Genomic DNA, 20,580 nt, shown 5'->3' with positions numbered 1-20,580 from the left:
AGTGCAAATTGTCTCAACCTTTTTAATTTCCTCGCCCTCTGGTGGCTGCGTTTCTCCCAAGCATTTAAAGAGATCACGCTGCTGTATTTTACACAGAATTTCGCGTGCATCACTCAGCTCTGGTTCATCAGAATGTAGAATCTTCAAAAAGATTTCATCTGCCAGAAAGCATTATATAATTATTCTCACATATATTTTGTTAAAGATTTCAATAATAAACAATAAGGTAAACTAAAAGGAAGAAAAGAGAATAGAAAGAACAAAATGTGGGGAAAAAATAAAGAAAATGAAACGAAATAAAGAAGTGACTTCCAACCTTCATTACAAGAATAGATAAATTTAATAACTCTTCACATCTTATATGGCAACAAATAGATAGCTCTTCATCCCATATCCTATCCCTTATCTATAAGCAAACCCATAAAACATCTTTTCAATCCTGGTGTCAGCAAAGAGTCTGTAAAGGGTTGCCAGAACTTTGTAACCAAGTCTTATTTTAACCTTGATCAAGTAAATCAACCTGTGGTTTACTCACCAGTTCTTTGGTCTTTGCTACAATCATCAGCTCTTATTTAATTATTATTATTATTATTATTATTTTTTATTTGCATTTATATCCCGCCCTTCTCCGAAGACTCAGGGCGGCTTACACTATGTCAAGCAATAGTCTTCATCCATTTGTATATTATATACAAAGTCAACTTATTGCCCCCAACAATCTGGGTCCTCATTTTACCTATCTTATAAAGGATGGAAGGCTGAGTCAACCTTGGGCCTGGTGGGGCTTGAACCTGCAGTAATTGCAAGCAGCTGCTGTTAATAACAGACTGTCTTACCAGTCTGAGCCACAGAGGCCCCTTAATATTAATTTAATTATTAATAGCTTTAAATAGCTTTATTAAAGCTAGCTATAAATATTCTTATATCCATGAAAAAATATAAGACATCTTTTTCCAAGTCTAAAATGGAAACCAGTAACCTCCCAACGAATAGAAATGCTTGTTCTATTCATGACTTTTAATCCAATTGAAGAATCTCACTGATAAAAATGGGGGAACAATAGGGTAAGATCTTTTTTCTCATTCTCTAATTCCACAAACCCTTCTGAACTGTGGATTACATAATTGGAGTACCCTGCAGAAATACCTGGTTTTTGAAAGCATTTGCAGTTTCAGTGGAAATACTGTTACAGTATTATAGTACCTTGCTACAAAACTGAAACCTGAGAAAAGTATTTCTCATACTTAGTGTGATAAGAATTTCTGAAGAATCCACACATTCACCTGTCAGCTTGGTGTAGGCTTGCATGTCTTCCAGTGCTGTAGAGATCTGGAACACTTTTCCACCTGAGCCCTTTATTTTGATATATGGATCAGCCTTTAGAAAGGCATCAGTAATCCTAATATGAAATAAACGATACAAATTGGAAATTATTAAAAACTGTATTTTCAGAAACCATATATTTAATTATAAATATAAACAATATTTACCTTCTTCAATGAAATCTACTTTGACAATGATTAAGAGAGAAAGGAAAGGGTATGTTCAATTGAGCTATTTTAGCAGAGAAAAAGTTAATTGGCTAGATTAATTTATTAAAAATCTTTTGGGAAATCAATGAAACTTCTAAGTATATTAACTGTATGCAACTTATTTATAAAAAGTACAGCTAAACATCATACCTTATTGAAGCAGCATTTCCCTCCCTAATCTTGTAGAGATATAACTTCTTCAAATATCTTGTTCATTGCAAATGTATGCAGATTTAACACTATTAAAATGCATATTTTTATAAGGATTGATATAATCAAAAAGTTTCACAGAGTAGATCTTTTCAAACTTACATGGTTTCAATAATGTTGCTAACTTTGTGCTGATATGCTCTGCGGTGCAGACAGTTTCGTGTGTGGAACATGTCATACAAATTTCCAACCTCCTTTTAAATATAAAACATATTATTTATCTGTTATTAAAACAATAGTTGCAGAACAATACAGCATTGAGGGTAGTATTAACCAACTAATTCACAAAACCATCCACTTGCAAAAATCTCTGACTAATTTTAATGGTTAGTAATAATACTCTCTCCAAATGCTTGTTTCTAGATATCCAGAAATGAATTCTGATGACTTTTTTGAAGCAATAGGGGACATTTCTAGAACATTATGAATAAAATATTTACTATGTAATGCTATATATCAAAAATTTATATTGGTCATCCCATTCACGGCTTCTCATAAGCAAGACTCACTAAGTCTAAAGAGGATCATTCCCAGCTAAGTGTTTATTATTGCAATTATATTGTATCAATTTTACTACGGTTCTTCGTATTGGTTTTTTTAAAATAGTAATAATGGTTTTTTTTAAACTGCTCCTGAACACAGCAATACATTGTTGCAAAAAAAATGTATGAGAGTTCTATAAAGATAAAATCATTTTAATCAGTAAAAAATTCTCCAACAGTTATTTTTGCAATCATCACTGCTTTGTTATTTAGTAGATGACTTTTCTATCATTATGTCTCAGATATTCAATCTTATATTTTAGTAGAACCATGAGGCAATCCTGTCTTCTGCCTGTAATATGAATTCTATATCCAGCATTTAAAATGGCAGCTCATGGCTAAAATAGCCAGCCCAGTCAATCTGAAGGGTGCTGAGAGCCCTATCACCCCTCAAAGTCTAGACACCTGGTGGCGAACCTATGGCACTCGTGCCAGAGGTGGGACGCAGAGCCCTCTCTGTGGGCATGTGCACTGTCGCCCCAGCCCAGCTTCATTGTGTTTCTTGCAGTCGTTTGCAGGGAAACAAGTTTGAGGGACTGAAGAAAATGCGCGAAACATTACTCTGCGTTCATTGCAGTACATTTGCTGTTGCTGCCCCCATGACTTGCCCCCTACTCTCACAGAGTCTTGCGCAGAACAGTCAAATTTAGCACGGAGCCACATTGCAACCCTGTGTCGTCTAGTCTTGGCAAAAAAAAAAGCAACTGATATCCGGTCAGTTGCTTGTCCTGCAGAGCTGCCTGTGTTGGGATGCCCTGCCTCCCCGCCAGCCAGCTGGCATTCGGTGCGCTGCTCTTTGGCTTGTCGGCCTACAGACATCAGATTCCCACCACCCAGCTCCAGTTCAGGGGTTCCTTCCTCCCCCAGAGGGAGGGGGGAAGAAAGAGAGAGGGAGAGAGGGAAAGAGAGAGAGAGACAGGGAGGGAAAGAGAGAAATGATATTACAAAAGTTTTTCTTTTTTATTGTTGCTAAATGTAATATTTCAAAAGCAGAAAAAAAATGAAGGGGCATAAAAGTCAATTTATCATGTTTTTCTTAGAACAATTAGCTGAACTCTGCCCTGTTTAACATTATTTTAGGTAGTAAAACCTCATTATTCAGGTTACCGTATTTTTTTTGGAGTACAAGTCGCACCTTTTTCCCCCCAAAAAAGAGGGTGAAAATCTGGGTGCCTAAACGGAGGTTTCAGAGGCTGAAAAAAGCATCAGAAAAGAAGCTTCAGAAAAGAAGCCCCCAAATAGAGCTTCAGAGGCTTTTTTTCTGATGCTCTGTTTCGGAGGCTTTCAGAGGCAGGAAAAAAGGTTTTTTTGAAACAGAGTTTCAGAAGTTTCAGAGGCAGAAAAAAAAAAGAAAAAAAAAGCAAGGCACAGAGCTCACAACCAAGGAACCTGTTGCTAAAATTCACCTCTGGGAACAGCTGATTGGGGGTATTCTGGGAGGTTGATCCACCTGACCGCCACCTTTTTTCTTATTTTCCTCCCCAAAAACTAAGGTGCATCTTATAGTCCGAAAAATACGATAAATTGCCGGGTTGGCACTTTGCAATAAGTAAGTGGGTTTGGGGTTGCAGTTTGCAGGTTTGCCATCATTGGCCTAGACCTTCCTTCCCTTCAAAGGGATTTTTCAAAATTCAGGTGAAATAAAAGGCCATGGGGACACTTCTGACTCTTATTTGTGCTTTCACAGTGATGAGCATGACACTATATCTGCAAAAATTGAATAAACAAATAAATAAGCCGTCCAGAGTCACCTTGAGACAAGATGGGCAGCAAACATATCTAATAAATAAAAGTTAGAGATTACATAAAAAGGCATCTTGCCTTGACTTTTACTACTCTGCTCTTTAAATTAAGGCTGTCACTGCATTCACCGTTCAGTAAACTCATTAACTTTGGTAAGCAAAGAATTAGCTTTCTAATCTTTGGAAGTCAGAATTTAGACTTCTAAGAAATCCACTTCTAAAACTCCCTATTCTCATAAACAAGAACTATAACTTTCTCTTATTCCTGCAGTATGTACCCTAACTGATACTTTTGTGAAATATACAAAATACATAATCTGTCTAATGGAATTTACCTTGTCACGGGTACAAATATGCATCATATCTTTCACTTGGCACACCCGAGCAAATTTAATGAAGCGTTCATAATCAAAATTGTTTTGAATTCCAAGATGATGACAATCCCTGAGTATATTCCAAAAAGACATTTTTAAATCTAGTTTGCACGTGAATACATTTACAATGATTCTAATAAATATTATTGCACACAAATTAACATACAGTAGTGATTTAAAATATTATTTATGAAAAGTAAAACAGTAGCAAAACTATTAAACCAAAACGGATAATGAACATGAAACAGATCAGAAAGTTCAACGTTCTATAGCAATCAACATTTTTCATGTTCATTTATTTGATTTTTCTAAGCAGTTTCCCATGATATTAAACAATTCATAGAAGTTGGAATTTCAATTATAAAACAATATTCTATCTATCATCTATAAATCTACCTACCTACCTATCTTAATTTTAAAGTCATAACTATCATCTGACCAACATTCTTTCTCATTTTCCACCATATTTTTCTCTACTATGAATTACAGATCCACAAATATCATTTCACTCAGAAAAACATCAAATGTAGACTGGTCAAGATGCTTATTTTTACTCAGCTTTCTGTACTGCTTTTTGCTATATTATTCTGCAAAACCAATAGGGATAGTGCTACCAGTCAAGATATTGTAGAGGTGGAATGAAAATATTTGAAAATCGGCATTTGTACTGATATCAACCTACTTTACACAGAACTAAATTTGATACCAACCTACTGGCTTAGCAAAGATTTCCCAAAGTGATCCAATTAATAGCGTAATTTCTTCTTCATTTATTTATTAAAATATATGATATAGCTTGAGGTAAGAGTGAGCTAAAATCTACCCATTTCTTGCTCACTTTTTATATATATGAATAGTTTGATATATTCTGAAGGGATACCCCCTTACATTATTTGTTATTTCGGTGTATATTTGCCTTTCCATCAGGACGGCTAATAATCTAAAATAATACATAACAATACAAACAGCATAAAAACAATTAAAACCACTTAAAACTGAAGGAGTCTAACTGCAAAGAAAAGTACATTCCTGTTCTTTTAAAAATGGAAAAAAATTACTTCGTTGAAAGTGTTGTAGGTAAAACTCTTTCAATATCGCTTCTAAAAATGTTTTCAAGTCTAGTAAATAGTAAAGTTTCTATACCTGGCAAAGTAGTCCCATTTATCAACATCAATGCCACTTGTTTTGTTAGCCACTATTTCATATAGAAAACTCTTGTTTTTGGAACGACCACGATAGGGCCACTGTATGAGAAGAACAAAAATGTAAGCAAATACTATCTGCTAATCAATATTTATACCTATTTCATGGTGAACAATCAAACCAAGATTTTTAAGCAGTAACTTTCCAAAGTTTTGCAAATGCTGCAGCAGATTAATTCCTATAATCTGTATTTTAATCAAAAAGAATTAAAAAGTGGACAGTCCCAGTTCAGCAGGGCATGGGGACTGAGGCAGCAGCGATGATGGGAGAAGGGCGGCAGCAGGGGGAAGGACAGTGGTGCAGTGTTGGCATTTGGGGCAGGGCATCAGTGCAATATCAGGGATGGACAACAGGGGGCAGGGTAGCAGTGTCTGAGACAACAGTCCCAGTTTTTTATGTGGCCCCTTGGGAAAATTAATTGCCCGCCCATTATAGATGTATTTCATAATTATTCCCATTGCTGTATTATGTCTGCTTTCTAAAACGTTTTGCATTGTTTTTAACATGCAATGTTTTATTTGTTCTATCTTCATGTGATATCTGGGTAAGAGTTTATATATGGGCCCTAGTGGGTGTCTTAATTCTTTATGACATTTCAAAATTTTCTTAGAAACTCTCAGTTTTGAGTTCATTTTTTAATTTTACAGCAACGTTTAAAGTAATACATATTTTTTATTTGAACAGGATTGGGGAAAAAAAACATTTATACATCTTTGTTGATGGTTCTCAACATGTCAGCAAGCAGCACCTTCCACCCTCAGAAATGTTAGAATTAAGCCTGGGTCTTTCGGCATGCAACTGTTTGTTCTACTATTGAACTCCTGCACTTTACATATTAAAAATAAGTAACTAACAAAAACTAATGACCTTGCCTTTTGCCTCTTTCCTCTTTTGATCCCAGTTCATTCTAGTGCAGAACATTTAGATAAGATCCAGGGTTATGAAAAAATGGAACTCACCTCTTTGTCCCCCCTTTTCTCCTCAACAGGACTTGCTATCTGTTCTTTGATAAAATGTATGTCTTCATCAAGCTTAAGACCATAGTTTTCCATGACTGGCTTTAAGTTATTGGAATCAATTAAGTGTTCAAACATCTGAACAGAAGCCTGCTCATGCTGTAAATATAGATAGATAGATAGATAAATGTTAAATCACCTTTTTTAAGAGTATTGCATACATAGCCAGGGAAGACTACAATGCTTTTTAGTTCTGGCAGCTTACGATTGCTACTTCATTTTGTTCACGCATGTCCGCTATATCCATGGGTACACCACAGGGGGTGAACTAGCTTTGCACCAGCTTGCTAGCAGTGTTCCGGGAATATTGGGTCATCTAGGCTTTCTTCCACTGTCTTTGCCTCCCAACTGGGCAGGTCTGGCACTGGTTCCCACTTCCACAAGTAACGCTGCTAGCTTTTCCCATTGGAGTGATATCTATTTATCTACTGGCATTCTTTTTTCATTCTCTTTCAAACTGCAAGATGGGCAGGGGCTAGAGGCAAATGATAGGAGCTCACTCTGTCATGTGGTGTCATGGGTTTGAACAGCCAGAGTGCCATCGCTGGCCAATATATCCATGGTTATTAAGCTGTTGCGCCACTGTGTTCCCTTATGTTAATCACATATAAACTACAAATCAATCCAGCATAATTGATATTTCTGGTTGCACATGAAGAAAAGCTAAAGATCCTTGTTTAAAATCTCCACAATGATTTAAATTTGGTTTAATGGCTTATGAATCCCAGCTACTGAAATAATACGTCATAGTTTTAAGTTTGTATGTAATACAAATAGTAGTTACAGTTACTGCAGTTATTGTTGCTTTTCTATCCATTCAGGGAATAAGCAGAATAAGCCACTTGCTCATACAGATAGTTGTCGACTTACGACAGATCGCTTTTGACCAGAGTTGACTTTTGCTATCTTCAAAAGAATGACTTTTGTCTTTCAGAAACAGATGGAAAGACAAAGATGCTCTTACAAAGACAGCAAACCCATATTCTGGACAGAAAGAAACACTGGTTTGAAAGAGGAGTCAAAGAGGCCATCTACGTTAAAAATTAAAAGCCCCCTCTCAACAGAGAGGGAGGGATGACACCATCTATCTCCTGTCTACAACACAGTCCTTTCAGCAACCCCAAGAAGATTCCATACCCATTTGCACTCTGATTCAGGTGACTCTGAGGACACAGATAAACCCCCAACTGACCTCAACAACTCTCAGATGACCAGAAGACTGCAAAGAATATAAATCTTTCCATTCCCCACCATTCAGTCAGAACTGAAGAAGCTTTTTGGATAAGAAGTTAAATATTTTTAAGGAAAAAAACCTCCAGGAAGTCCAGTTGCCTTTTGGAAAAGCACCTTTGGGACAACCATGACCTGGATGATTGAGAAGCTCCATGTCTCACTTACAATACCTATATATTTAATAAATAAAATAATATCCACCTTCCATTTTAATCCCGGGCGAGCCAGTGGAATGAATCTTCCATCAAACATATGTGAAAATGGTCCATGACCTAAAAGATTATACAATTAAACTTTGGCAGAGTTAAGATGTATTTGTATGTTTTTAAATGCATACACAGATATACTCAGATACACAGACAAATGTTCCTCAAGTTATGCTATTGCTAAATTTATTACAGCCAAAGTATTCATTTATTGTTTATTGAACCTGAGTTGGTCATTTTTTAATCCACTCCCTCTCTCTCTGATTAACAATTATACTAGAATTTAAGATTTAAGTTTCAAACTGTTTTCAGAATATCGGTGTTTTAATTGTGTTGAAAAGATCGTGTTGAAATAATTAATTTAATTTATAAAGAACTTTAATGTTTAAAAGCAATATTAAGCCAGAGAAACAAACTAGAAATAAAAAAGTGGTATGTTCTTCCTGTTTAAAATTATTGAAAACATGGTTTGTAATCAGTTCCTCAAAACAGGAAAAACTTATCATTTGGACTTACTATTTGTGCTAATTGATAATACACAAGACTTATCTTTCTAACAACTGCATTGTATATTAAAACTATGTTTAGTTTTCCTTTCATAGAATAATTATGCTAAGCTATTGCCAGAGTTCCCAAGGCAAGATCCTCCTGCCTTACCTTTCTTTTAAATGTTTCTAAATGTTAACATTAAATGAATATTATTAAAAAGCTGGCATGCTGCAAAACAAAGCAGTGGCATTAAGAGTCATTTCTGTAAATATCTCAGAATTCAACACAAAAATGGTGACTGGCTACAGCTTGGGTCTTTGTTATAAACGAATAGAAAGTAATCTGGGACTTGAAAACAGGCGGCCTGAGGAACTGGACAGTGTAGTTGGGAGGCTTTAATAAAATACAACATTGTAATAATACTCCTGACAAATTAAATTGCTGGTCAGTGACTGTGATAAAAACTATGTATGCCATAAGCTTCAGTTACCTGCACAAAATAATGAAAGCAAACTGGGGCTAAAAATAAGATTTGCCAATGTAAGCCCAAATTAAATATATATATATATCCAAATCAAGAGTGGCAGAAAGCTAACAACAACAACAAAACAAATTATTTGGGACTGAAAAGCTCCAATCAGCAACAGCAGAAATATACTCCTGTAGATGTTTGGCTCTCTTTGTTTCAGCATACTTGACAGGATTGCCTTGTGACCTTCTATCTCTCTCATAGAATGTGGAATGGACTTTCATCCCGCCTAGATTACTTCTATGTGTCCCCAGTCACATTCCATTGGTTGACAAACACTGAATTAACCCATCTCTACAGCAGATAAGGGTCAAAATAATGAATTCTAGTTGAGGCATTTCATAACTAAATTGACTTTTGTAATCTCTTTGTACAACATTAGCCACTTTAAGCTCAGCAACTACATTTTAAATACTAACACAATTTACATCAATTAGTATCCTGTTATTCTTTTGTATAGAAATTGGCTCACCTGTCTCATGTTGAATGCAGTATTTTACAATTCTATCCTACTCCTTTTCCAGAAGCATGAAATCTCCATTTTTCTATCTCAGGGCTAGATACATTTGATCAAGTTAATGCAGAAGTTAATACAGTTGTTAAAACTGTCTCAAAAAATAGTCTGGAATGGCATAATATGTTTATAAACATAATACTTATTAACAAAGAACTTGCTTACCCAAGTCATGACAAAGTCCAGCAATTTGAACACAGAGACTATCCCTCTGATCAATATTCAGTTCAGGTTGTCGTTCTTGCAATGCCTGCACCAAACGGCCTGCGAGATGACTAACGCTTTTCCAAAAAGAGAAGAAATTAACTTTTCTATGTCTTGATTGACAAAATGGGAATTTAAGTTATCAATGCAATGCAATTATGAACTGGGCTATAAGGCTTATTTAAATTTTGAATTTCAATATTATATAGTAGAGAATGTTTCATGTTACTGATCTTTGTTTTGAACAAAGTGAAATGTAAAATTTAATGTGAAACAAGGAAGAATATTTTTTTTTCATTTTTAAAGGAAGAAAACAATATCTGCATAGTCTTGCCTGTATTTTATACACACTTATGCAGAGGCCAGTTTTCTTTAGCTCAAACAGAAATTAAGAAAAGTTTTCCTCTCTCTCCTGTTATTCTTTGCATGGAACATGGAAACCCTACAATATAGATATTCTCTCTACATAAAGCCCAGTTTGACCAATGGTACTCAGCATAATAAATGCATTATATTCAACATGCTGGCTACATAAACCAAGTAGTCTTTCTTTTTATCTACAATTATTAGTGGTGATTCCCAAGGTTTAAGAAAAAATATTATGTATTGTAAATTTTAAGTGTATCTAAATATGCGACATTATAAGGCAAATTTTAAATATAAAAATCTCCCTCAATGAAAAACGTATAGCAGGAACTGGCTGTTTTAAAAAATTTAAAAAGTAGAATAATTTTACTTATACAAAAGAAAGTGACAGTACTCCTTACCCAAGAGAATGTTCAAAGCGATTGTGTGATCCTCCTGGGAAAACATAGTAAGTGCCACCCAACTGTTTAATATATCGTAGGCGCTGAAATTGAGGTGTGTCAATGATGCGAACAAGAAGAGGATGCATTTCAATATGACCATGGATTGGATCATTAAATACCTGAAAAAAGCAAAGCAAAATTTTAAAATATCAGTTAATCTATGATGAATAATATTTCAATTAAGAATAAACATTGCCTTTTTCTAATAGATGTCGAGACTCTAGAAAGAGTGCAGAGAAGAGCAACAAAGATGATTAGGGGACTGGAGGCTAAAACATATGAAGAATGGTTGCAGGAACTGGGTATGTCTAGTTTAATAAAAAGAAGGACTAGGGGAGACATGATAGCAGAGTTCCAATAAGTGGAACAACTTGCCTGCAGAAGTTGTGAATGCTCCAACACTGGAAATTTTTAGAAAATGTTGGATAACCATCTGACTGAGATGGTGTAGGGTTTCCTGCCTGGGCAGGGGGTTGGACTAGAAGGCCTCCAAGGTCCCTTCCAACTCTGTTGTTATATTATATTATATTATATTATATTATATTATATTATATTATATTATATTATATTATATTATATTATATTATATTAATTCTAAAAAATTAAGATAAAATACAGGATAATTAAAGGCCTGACTCACAAATAACGAACAGCCCAAATGAAAATCAACTGGGACAAATTAACCACCCATATAAAACAAAAGTTGAAAAACCTAGGCTAATGATTTAAATACTTGCTATTATCTTTCTTCTGCCATTCCCAGAACTACTATAGCCGGAATAGCTCAGGCTATTAAGAAGCCTGTTATTAGAACACAGTAGCCTGCAATTACTGCAGGTTCAAGCCCGGCCCAAGGTTGACTCAGCCTTCCATCCTTTATAAGGTAGGTAAAATGAGGACCCAGATTGTTGGGGGGGCAAAAGTTGACTTTGTAAAAAATATACAAATAGAATGAGACTATTGCCTTATACACTGTAAGCCGCCCTGAGTCTTCGGAGAAGGGCGGGATATAAATGTAAACAAAAAAAAAACTACTATAGATGGCTACTCTCTAACCATCTTCAGCAGATTTGGGGCAAATAAACTCTGCAGAGAAAGACGATTTTTTAAAAAAGTTATCTGTTCAAAAATATTATAAAAGTTCTTATGGATGGACCCTTTGTTGTTTTTTTAAAAAACAGGGAATTTTAACTTTCCAGATTTCCAGTTTTATCATTGGGCTAATCTAAATTTTCATTTCTTTATATAATTTAAGTAATTCTCAAAATAATATAAGGTCATACTTAGAAAGTTAATGTTTGTCCCCATTTGTATCCTGCCAAGAACTTGCTTCTGGTTTTACTCAAAAAAACTGTTGCCTCCCTTTCTTGCATTAGAGGTCACAAGACATATTTGGATGCTGCTGGGAAAGCTTAAACCAGGTTTCAATTATGAGAAATTGACACTTTAACGTAACTTCAGTTTGAGAGTAATAAGTGCTTATTTTCCTGCAATAATCTTCCCTGTGTTCAAAGTTACATATATAATTAAATACCTGATTTTCTGCTTAACTTTGTTCTGATTATAATGGATTTTTTGCTTTGTTTATTATAACAATTGATTTATGATGTGCTATGAAGTCAATGTTGACCTTTAGTGACCATATATTTTTTCCAATGCACTCTGTCTTCAGCTTAGTCTTTTAAATCTTTCAATGGTAAATTCTTGCCGCTGATCATCTTCCTTTCCTCTTTCTTTCCAACCTTCCCAGCATTGTAGAGTTCTCCAGAGAGCTAGGTCTTTCCATAATGTGTCTGAAGCATGACTTAAATCTGATCATTTGTGTCTCAAATGAGTACACTGGGTTGATTTCTTTGATGACACATTTGTAGGATTATCATGTATAAGGTAGGAGGCTATATGTTTTCTAAGCAAATATATCAAATTAATGAAATAACTACTTGTTATGCTAGTTGTTAGACTACACTAAATTAAATGTTCAAGTGCACACAGAAGCATAGAAAAAAATTAGCATATCCAGCTGATGAACATCTGTGAAAGACAATTTCAGCATCTGTTGGCTATTGTTTTTATCATTTTAAGATAATAGTTAAATTAACAAAAAGTATATATTTTTTGTGCTATCCTTTCAGAAAGAATGCAATGGGGATTCAGCTAAATATTGGAGATGTGTAATTCAAAATACAACATTGGTTCATACCAGTGGTGAAATCCAATTTTTTTTACTGCCGGTTCTGTGGGCGCGGCTTGGTGGGCGTGGTGTGGCTTGGTGAGTGTGGCAGGGGAAGGATATTGCAAAATCCCCATTCCATCCCTACTCTGGGGCCAGCCAGAGGTGGTATTTGCTGGTTCTCTAAACTACTCAAAATTTCCGCTACTGGTTCTCCAAACTGCTCAAAATTTCTGCTATCAGTTATCCAGAACCGGTCAGAACCTGCTGGATTTCAACCCTGGTTCATACGAACCCATTCTCTTCATGTCAGAAGCACCTAAGGTGCTTCCAGGTTAAAAGGATTAGCTGGTAAAATCACTGTTGCCCGGGGGGTGCCCAGTTGGGGGCCCTTTCATGTCCCTGTTAAGTGGTACCTATCTATCTATTCACGATTGCTCACTTTCGAATTACTAAGTTGGCTGGAGGTGAAATGACACAACAGCACTCGGGTCTCAAACTAATTGTCAACCCGAGTCCTAACCACCACAGTCCTGTGGTTCATATGATATGGCCTTCTGTTATTGTGACTTCCTTTTAAACAACTGTTATTTCACTTACTAATTTTGTTTTAAAGTTCATTGAATTTTATAGATAATGTTCTTTTGAATTATATAAAAATGATTTGGAAATTAATGGAGGACAGAAAACAGACCACGTGGTTTAACATTTTACAATTGTAAAATGACATCTAAACAAACGTATGAAAATGAAACATGTCTGTTTTCTACCACTTATACCATGTCTAAAGACTTCTGTTATATTCTAACAAGCATTTTATGGCCAGGAGAGCCAATTCCAGGTCTGTTTAGAAAATTAGAAATTTAGACTGAATTGTAGCTTGTTTCCCAATGTTAAATAAACTGACTTAAGTATTAAAATAATATAGCATAACAGCAAGACTAATTTTGTTTGGTACATTCCTTTTTCAACATACATAATAAGAAAGTGTTTGTTCACCTTTGCTATTTCAGTGTAACTTTGACTTTGTACCAGTTTGCGCATACAAATTAGCAGCTTCTCTCTCACTCCTACAGCACTGAAAATGAAGCATATAATATGACTTAAACAATAATTCAATATTTTATTTAGTAATGAAGTTAATATGGAAGCTAAATTAACTGCTACTAAAGGCATGAATTTTTACGGAAGTTTTTAGCAAAATATCTTCTGGCAGAAAGCAATGATGATAAATCACTCATTTTTAAAGGATAATGTCATGAAGAAAAAATACATTTATTCCTATTCTAAAAGAAATGTTAAATTTACATTTCCACATTAATTTATCATTAAGTGTTAAATTTATACCCTATGACTATCATTAAGTGTTGTAAGTGTTGTACTTATGAAGGTATCTTTTATTTTATGTACACTGAGAGCATATGCACCAAGACAAATTCTTTATGTGTCCAATAACACTTGGCTGATAAAAAATTATATTCTATTCTATTTTATTAATAAGAATATATACATATTTCATTTTTTCTTTTTACTGTGAGCAATGTTCTGCACAGTGTAACTATAAAACGGTATGCATACTATATCCTCATTTACATTCTGCAAGCAAAGCAGTACACATTGTTGGGATGCTTTATGGCAGTGTTGATTCAAAGGTGTATGGCACTCCTAAGCCACAATGACAAAAGTAAGAGACCTTTGGCAGAAGTCAAAAGCTTCTTAGTGTGACATGGTGCTGGCTCTCCAAGGGAAATGGGCAAGTCCCTCAGAGCAAGTCTCTAAGAGACTCAGAGAGGCTGAAAAGACCTGCACAACTTTGATTGGGTAACAGTTCTTATTAAAAAGGATACAGAAATAAGTATCCTTTCTGAAATAAGAAATAAGGTCAAGAGAAACAAACAACAGAGTGCAGGGACAGAAACGGGATGTACAATTAGAAAACAGAGAGAGGAACATAGTAACAATATAAATAGCATTAAAAGGACAAAACGAAATAAGATAATAAGATAAAATATAAAGTCTTATTTAAAAATAAGACATTACTAGCAATATAACACAATGTTGTATCATCAGGGATAAACTTTATTTTGTTATTCACCAACAAAAGTTACTTATTGTATATCTTTGTTATAATAAAAACATTTTTGTTCAAAAAGACAGAGGCGAGTGTACGGTCTGAGTTTGTACTATCCATGAAATTATACAGCATGTACCAAAGAAACTTGTCACAAGGTATGCATAAATGATTTGTGAATTAGCTCTCTATCGACACAATGGGAAGACAAATTTATATTTTGTGGGGGGCAAGGTATAAGCAAAGTTTAAAAATAGAGGTTGCTAAATGTTTATCTATTATGTTTATTTATTTTTCCTGTATTTTTCCTTTTTTATATCTTCCATTTTTTGTGTGTACCAAAGCAATATAAAAAAATCTTCCTAAAAAAAAAAGCATCTGAAAATGAAAGTCACTTAAGTATATTATAGTATTTAGGCAACCAATAACAACCAAAGGGCTATGCAGGTGCAGAAGACATAACATTCTTATAATTTCTTCAATTTGAATAGATAAAAAAGTTGCTTACCAAATTCCCATTTTTTCAAGCTTAGATTCAGTGAGACGTGGTACAGTTAAACCAGTTATTTTATGTTCTAGGGAGTTAAAATACATAAACGTTAACATTTCTTTCTGAAATTGTCACTTTGAAATTATTTGGCAGGTTACAATGAATCTGACTACAGGACTACAATTAACTAATGATTAATAAACCTGAAAGAGAAGCCATGAAGAGGCTACTAATCCAAGTTAGTAGTTTATTGACAGTCAGGCAACATAAACATTTAATAATTATAACCAAAGGCACAGATATCCTGTGAATTAATCCTTCATATTACTGTACGAGAGTGATTCTTCTTGTTCCCTAAATATAGAAAAATCTGAATATTACATTTATCCTGGAATAAATTAGCATAACCAGAAGACCTCCAATATACATTTCAAAACTTTCCTGTGGAAACAGGAAGGAAGTTACACAATAAAGAATGTGGATCTTGCCAGTGCCCTGAAGATTTGCTAATTGTATGGTAGTTTGATCTTGCTTACTTATGAGATAAGTACAACTAACTGAGCAGAGCAAGCAATTCTATGCCAGACTGTCAAGTATCACACAGCCTTCTACATTCAACCCAATTCACAAAGCTTACTGGGCACACCCTCTAACATTACTACAGGGGAAACAGCAATCCCAGAAGGCTATATGATTTCAGTACCAGAGCAGATCATGCTTACTATGAAACAGGGAATCCAAGTGAATATAAAACAATATATTCTTGTCTATTCCATGTAGTATGATTGTAACACGTTTCTACATATTAATCTCCTTTGCAATGATCTTGTTTTTTGCCAATTTCATGGACAAGTCCATGCAAAGTTTTTGACAACAGTAGAGAAGTAAGTTTTCCATTTCCCTCTTCTGGAATGTTGACCTGCCAGTTATTAAGGATTTTTTACGTAGTATTAGGATATTTTATTAGAGGATTACTGCCAGACCTGCCACAAACTTAAACCTCTAAATACAAATGATCCTTGGTTCCATTTGTTGGGAAAGATATAGTGTTATTTCAAGTGCATTGCAATAGTGCATAGCCAGAACTGAGAATCGGGTGCCAAAATCTCTAAATCCAACTTAACTACCTTCCACTGTCCACCCCTATGCAACCAGTAAGGTTCAAGCAGGCCTGTCCAAGCACAGATTGGTATGCAGCTGGTATGCCAGGTGACCTTGAAGCAGAATCTCCAAGAGATACAGCATTCACTTTGTTTTCCCCTTTATTTCACTAATACTCATAGTTCATGGCAGTATGTTACAATATAGTAGTGAAACACAAGCATGCATTAAGGTGCCAGATGATAATTACCGTATTTTTTGGAGTATAAGACGCACCTTAATTTTGGGGGAGGAAAATAAGAAAAAAAAGAATTCTGCCTCTGCCTACCAGCATCAAGATCAGCCGTGTCCACACTTCCACTTGATTTTGATAACGAGCAGCACAGATCTTTTTATCTGTTTAAAACAAATCCACTCTATGTGCATTTAACTGGAATGAGTGGGGTGGGGATGATTTTCATGGGGGCAGAAGAGGGACTTGGCACCAAAGGCTCTGCTCCCGAGATGATCCCATCTTCCTACCTATAGCTGGGGAGGGTCAAAGCACAGCCTGAGGAACAAACCTGTTCAGGACGGTCGGGGGGGGGGATCTGCCTAGCAGCTTCAGCAAACACAGTTCGCGGCTGGCCACCCGTCTGGCCGCCCAGCGGGCAGCTCAGGGCAGACAATGGTCGCAATGACTTTACTTCCCAGAATGTGAGGAGCCACTGCTGCCACCACTGCCTAAGCCCTCTCCACGCCCAGGAGCCAAGCCGAATGGAGCCCCTAAACAGTGTCGACTGGCGGCCCCCAGGGGGAGGGCCTTCTCTGTGGGAGCTCCGACCCTGTGGAACAAACTTCCCCTCGGACTTCGACAATTACCTGACCTTAGGACCTTTTGCCGCGAACTTAAAACTTATTTATTTCGTATGGCTGGACTAGCCTGATTTTTATTTTTATTGGATGGGTTTTTAAAATTTTGTTATTTTATGGGGAGTACGTTTTTTAACATTTTTGGGCATTTGAATTAGTTTTTTAAGGGATGTTTTTAATTACTGTGTGTATTTATATTTTATCTGCCTGTTCACCGCCCTGAGTCCTTCGGGAGAAGGGCGGTATACAAATTAAAATATTATTATTATTATTATTATTATTATTAAAGTGAAATGTCCCTCCTTTCCAGACACTGCTGCCTGTTGGCCCGATTCCCCAATGCAATTCACAGAGCCGCGTTTCAGGTGGCGGCCAGTTATTCTGCAATGTGCAGCGGGGAACCGGGAACCGTTTTGGATTCGGAGAGGGGATCGCAGCACTGCCATCTGAAAATGCTTTCCTTCCTGTTGCACATTGCAGAGCCACGCGCCCTCATCCTCCTTCTCAGCAGACTCACCTTCTCTTTCCTCCTGGCCAAATCCGTCGCCTAAAACGTGATGCATTTTTTTTGCCTCTGCACACCCCATCACGGATCTGCTGCCAGAAAATGCTTTCCTTTGGAATCGGGAAGGAAAGCTGTCTTTGGAATCTATCCTGATTCCAAAGGAAAGCGTTTTTGGGCAATCCCTTTCCTGATTCCAAAAATGGGGTGTGCAGAGGCAAAAAAAGTTTTATACTCTGAAAAATACAGTACACTTTTATTAAAATTCTGAAACTACTTCTCACTATGTTTTCTAAGACAGTGGTCTCCAATCTTGGCAACTTTAAGACTTGTGGACTTCATCTCCCAGAATTCCTCAGCCAGCAAAGGAACTCTGGGAGTTGGAAGTCCACAAGTCTTAAAAGTTGCCCAGATTGGAAACCCCTGTTCTAAGGTATTGTTGGCCTTCTTATTTTTCACAAGCCTTGAAGATAGCTTGCTCAAGGAAATGAGATAAGGCATGCATTCCAAGGTTACCTTTACTTTAGATAAAAGTATTCTCAGAAAAGTTAGAAGCCCTAGCAAGGAAGAAAGGAAAGAAGGAAGGGAGTCCCTTATACAAAAAGATGCTGATACAAGAAAGGGGTGACTGAGTAAGGAAGTGATATTCTATAGGAAGGCTGATTGTAAGGTATATAATGTGTGCTAAACGGATGAGGAGGGGGCTCTGCAGTCCCCCACTTAATGGACTGCTGTCATCATTCTTGAAAAATAAAGTATTTAAATTTCATGCCTGTTGTTTCTTTGATCCCAATTCATGACAAACTTGTTAAGGAATAAAATTCCAACACTATTTAGCCTGGCTGTCTCCCATCCCACACCTGACCCTGGTTAGCTTCCAAACCCAGGCAAGCCACCATCTGCAAAATCTCTACTGTATCACCCAATGTAATTATTTTTATAGCCAAACTCCTAAAAATTATACTTAAAATTCTACAGATTGGTCAGAAATATAATTATCATAATACATTCCAGGAAAACATCAATTTTAGTAAGTAATAAATTTGAACACTGACAGGGCAAGCCACTAGACTAGAATATAAACTAATAGCAAACCACCATTTTTACCAGCACTGATGATGTTATCTAATTTGGGTAATGAAATGTCTACAAGGAAACAAGCAAGCTCAGAGAGCACCGAGGACCCCTGCAGATAATTTTGAATTATGTTTTCTAGCAATTCATTTCTACAGTCACATTTCTAAGACAGTAATAATAAGATTGCATCCAGTTTTGGTCGCCACGATGTAAAAAAGATGTTGAGACTCTAGAAAGAGTGCAGAGAAGAGCAACAAAGATGATTAGGGGACTGGAGGATAAAACATATGAAGAACGGTTGCAGGAACTGGGTATGTCTAGTTTAACAAAAAGAAGGACTAGGGGAGACATGATAGCTGTGTTCCAATATCTCAGGGGCTGCCACAAAGAAGAGGGAATCGGGCTGTTCTCCAAAGCACCTGAGGTAGAACAAGAAGCAATGGGTGGAAACTGATCAAAGAAAGAAGCAACTTAGAACTAAGGAGAAATTTCCTGACAGTTAGAACAATTAATAAGTGGAACGACTTGCCTTCAGAAGTTGTGAATGCTCCAACACTGGAAATTTTTAAGAAAATGTTGGATAACCATCTGACTGAGATGGTGTAGGGTTTCCTGCCTGGGCAGGGGGTTGGACTAGAAGGCCTTCAAGGTCCCTTCCAACTCTGATGTTATGTTATGTTATGTTATGTTATGTTATGTTATGTTATGTTATGTTATGTTATGTTATGTTATGTTATGTTATGTTATGTTAAAGATTGCCTGTATGTAAACTAAGCTGGACATCAGTTTTAAATTTAATATATCATCTGTGTCTTGCAGGATTAGGCTACAAAAAAATCAATAATAGGCCAAACTCACCCAGTGAAGAACCTCACAGCAAACAGTTCAAACAGAGTTCTAATTGCCTAATCCACTTATCTAAAAGCTCTCTATACTGTAACCTAAGCAAGACAATTCACAGGAAGATAGCGAAAGCAACATCATTGCCAGGTGATTTCAATTCAAATATTATTCAGACATTAGCAATGATCAATTAAGAATTGGCTGTAGCAACATTAGGAGATAAATGAAGTGATTGCTTCTGGAGTGAGTTCCACAGGCAGGACTAGAAGCAGTCTAGAGCCATTTCTTCATCAATGATTTACCGCCTCAGCCAACAATTGCTACACTGATGTAACCATAACAAAAGCTGGCCTGATATTGCTACTACTTGCCCGAGGACAATATAAACCAAAAGTCAGGACATCATCCAACAGGAAACAAGGTGAGTAACTTAAACACTAATTTTATAAAATTCATTTTAAACAATCAGCATAATAGAATGCTTGTAAATTTATAAATGTTCTCATTGGGAAAAATGGCCTTTTTATCATGATAGAACCTATGTTTTGGATAGAGTTAATGGTAGTTTAAGATAAAATGTTGGGATACAATCTGATTGCTACAAATCTTGGATTAAACCAACAGCACCATTTTAATTCATTCTAAAAGATGCGCTGCTTAGGTCCCTAGATGACAATGTTTAAGAGAAGGGACCTAGTTTGTACCCATTTTATTTTACCTAGAAGCATGTCCTCAAGAGAGGACATCCATAAGTATCCTAAGCCTATGCCATTTAGGGCTTTAAAGGTGACAACCACCATCTGGCAAAGAAACTGGAGCCATTGCATCTCATCACCTCAATAGTGATGAAATATGAGCAAAATGTGAGGCA

The 20,580-nt window shown here is 36.1% G+C and overlaps 1 protein-coding gene across 2 annotated transcripts in view; it reads right to left on the bottom strand.

Annotated features, from left to right (window-relative positions):
- The window catches only part of SAMHD1 (SAM and HD domain containing deoxynucleoside triphosphate triphosphohydrolase 1), a 32,572-nt gene that overhangs the window by 8,705 nt on the left and 3,287 nt on the right, over window positions 1–20,580 (bottom strand). For both annotated transcript variants that reach the window (XM_058177386.1, XM_058177385.1), the window contains exons 2-12: window positions 15,353–15,419; window positions 13,773–13,851; window positions 10,562–10,722; window positions 9,756–9,871; window positions 8,054–8,124; window positions 6,563–6,718; window positions 5,544–5,644; window positions 4,362–4,470; window positions 1,845–1,936; window positions 1,284–1,399; window positions 19–158 (exon numbers count right to left, since the gene is read on the bottom strand). In XM_058177386.1, the coding sequence (XP_058033369.1) occupies window positions 19–158; window positions 1,284–1,399; window positions 1,845–1,936; window positions 4,362–4,470; window positions 5,544–5,644; window positions 6,563–6,718; window positions 8,054–8,124; window positions 9,756–9,871; window positions 10,562–10,722; window positions 13,773–13,851; window positions 15,353–15,419 (1,208 nt within the window). The remainder of the gene's footprint in view (window positions 1–18; window positions 159–1,283; window positions 1,400–1,844; window positions 1,937–4,361; window positions 4,471–5,543; window positions 5,645–6,562; window positions 6,719–8,053; window positions 8,125–9,755; window positions 9,872–10,561; window positions 10,723–13,772; window positions 13,852–15,352; window positions 15,420–20,580) is intronic.

The sequence above is a fragment of the Ahaetulla prasina genome, chromosome 3 (genome assembly GCF_028640845.1).
Source record: "Ahaetulla prasina isolate Xishuangbanna chromosome 3, ASM2864084v1, whole genome shotgun sequence".
Taxonomy (NCBI): Eukaryota; Metazoa; Chordata; class Lepidosauria; order Squamata; family Colubridae; genus Ahaetulla; species Ahaetulla prasina.
This window is presented reverse-complemented; position numbering and strand designations above follow the sequence as displayed.